This window comes from Apium graveolens, chromosome 7 (genome assembly GCF_009905375.1).
Source record: "Apium graveolens cultivar Ventura chromosome 7, ASM990537v1, whole genome shotgun sequence".
NCBI lineage: Eukaryota > Viridiplantae > Streptophyta > Magnoliopsida > Apiales > Apiaceae > Apium > Apium graveolens.
Window position 1 is genome coordinate 77,385,932 of NC_133653.1, and position 2,258 is coordinate 77,388,189.

The 2,258-nt window shown below is 47.2% G+C and overlaps 1 protein-coding gene across 1 annotated transcript; it reads right to left on the minus strand.

Moving 5' to 3' along the window:
- Positions 1-359: 359 nt before the first annotated feature.
- LOC141673771 (uncharacterized) lies at positions 360-1,716 on the minus strand. Its single transcript, XM_074480511.1, has 3 exons — positions 1,454-1,716; positions 600-1,251; positions 360-497 (listed from the first exon to the last, which is right to left on the minus strand). The coding sequence occupies exons 1-3, from the start codon at positions 1,714-1,716 to the stop codon at positions 360-362; spliced, it is 1,053 nt and encodes a 350-aa protein (XP_074336612.1).
- Positions 1,717-2,258: the final 542 nt, after the last annotated feature.

Sequence of the window (2,258 nt, forward strand, 5' to 3'; positions counted from 1 at the left end):
TTGTCCAAGAAGACTCGATGTACATTCATTGCCCCAATAAGCATGGTAATCACCAGCGCATCATTGTGGGGATGATGCACCCACCTTGATTATTTTTCCTTGAATATAATGTCAGCGGACTCTCCCTTAAAGATCTTTGGAGATCTGTCTTCCAAGCTGTGAATGTTGGTGAGCGGCGGATGTCGCGCCTCTCTCGCATTTCTTTCCAATGCTCGATTACTATCACCAACAAAAGGGTGTCCTCCAAAAATCGCCCTGATACTGCCAGCCCTCTGAAACTTAACTTCTGCTGTTTTTTCATCATCTTCCGCCCGCGGGGGCTGTATTTCATCCTTACCCTTGTCATCGCTTCCCCTGCATCATTTCACCTTGTCAATCCATTCTCCCAGGTACCCGGCCTTGATCAATTCCTCAATTTCATCTTTTAGATGATGACACTCGTGGGTGTCGTGGCCGGTAGACTCATGGTAATCACAATACTTCTTTTTGTCTCTGCTCTGCCATGAAGTTAGACAGTCTGGTTTCTTGAAGATTCCTCTATCCTTATTTACCTCAAAGATATGATCAATGGATGTTGCCAGTGGTGTATAATTACTTACCCTTCTCTCATAGTTTGATGGCGGGCTCCATTCTCTCCGTGTGTTCACGGTGTTCACCCTATTAGGGCTCCTGGCATTCCGCCGGTAATCTGGGCTCAAGGATCTATCTCTTCTCTTGGCTCGCCCCTTGGAGTTATGGGCGTTGTCATTCTTTTTTGTTTCCGCAAGCGACTGCTCAATAGCTTTGAATGATTCCGCCTGCGCAAGCACATCTGCTAACGACACCGGGTCCTTCCCTTGCTGGTGCTTCCATAAATCTGTTCCCACACGCAGTCCAACTATAAGAAGTATTTTCAGCGTTTCATCAGTTGCACCCCTTACCAAAGTGGATTTTGCATTGAACCTTTTAAAGTATGAGGTTAAACTTTCTCCTTCCATCTGTTTCACATTAGCCAGTGTGGTAACTGGTGGTGTGTACTTCACTGCAGCTTGAAATTGAGTCAAAAACAAAGTTTCCATTTGTTCCCAGGATGTGATCACACCTGGACCAAGTTTTTGGAACCACTGCTGAGCGCCTTCTCTAAAAGTGGCCGCCAGGAGACGGCATCGAGCCAAATCAGGTACTTGATATACATCCATTTCAATGTTAAAGTGCCCCAGAAATTCCACAGGATCAGAGTTCCCATGAAAACGCAAGTCATTGGTTGTGTTCCTGTATCCTGCAGGCAATTGCGCCTCCCTTACAACAGCAGCAAAAGGAGAAGGAGCTTGCGCAGTCGCCGTCACTCTTCCTCCCTCAAGATGGTTGAGCAACCTCTTGAGATCGTTCACATTAAACGTCCCTACTCTAGGAATGGTTTGAACATTAGGCTGTTGGGGTTGCTCTGCGACTTGTTATAGTTCCCCTTGATTACCCCCGGGTGTAGCGGTGGATCTCGCCGCCCCTCGCCTTGAGGCTGCGGCTATGGAATGTTACCATCTTGGTTTTGAACATTTTCCCGCACACGAGTGTCCTCTTAACCGCGTTGCGGGATTCCATCATTATTTTGCAATCTCCTTCAACTACTGGCGCTTTCCCCACGGCATGGTCGTGACGTGGAAAACGACGACCTCTCCTCATTCTCCGGCGCTCCACCGCATTCAGTCTTGAGTGAAAACTATTAAGAGTATCCCCCATACGGTACAACTTCTCCAAGATATCAGCGTTGCTGATGAGAACCGGAGGTGTGCCCCTACATCCGGAGCTCTTGGTAGATCCGCCATGTTTTTGGGAACGTAGGGTTCATGGCGAGTGTAGCCTCCCCCGCCTTCTCTTTCAGATCTGCTATCACTTCCATCATAAGAACTTCCATCACGATTGTAAGACATCTTTTCCTCCTAAGATTACGACCTTAATTAGCACTCCTCCTTCTAACGCCAATTTTGTTGACGGAGGAATCTGGTAACAACAAAGATTGAGGTTTCTCGCCAGAATTAAGATCTATGACGGTGGTTCTTTGCCGAAAAATCAAGCGGTGTGTGGTGGTTCGTGGTTGCTTTAGGCTGAGATTGATCAGAGTAAGTGGTGGCTCTCTTATCAGCTCTTAACTTCTTACCCTCTCAATGTGCCTACGTACCCTTTATATAGGGATCAAGCCTGACGTAGTTCTTGTGGAACAAGAAATCTAATGGGCTTAGACTTCTTATTCCTAGGCCCGGTAGAAGCCCATCCAAAGTTCG

Coding starts and splice junctions, on each gene's coding strand:
- LOC141673771 (XM_074480511.1), bottom strand. CDS start 1,716: ATGGGGGATACTCTTAATAGTTTTCACTCAAGACTGAATGCGGTGGAG. Junction 1,252..1,453: donor ATCCACCGCTACACCCGGGG/GTAATCAAGGGG, acceptor TGCAGGATACAG/GAACACAACCAATGACTTGC. Junction 498..599: donor CATCAAACTATGAGAGAAGG/GTAAGTAATTAT, acceptor ACTTCATGGCAG/AGCAGAGACAAAAAGAAGTA.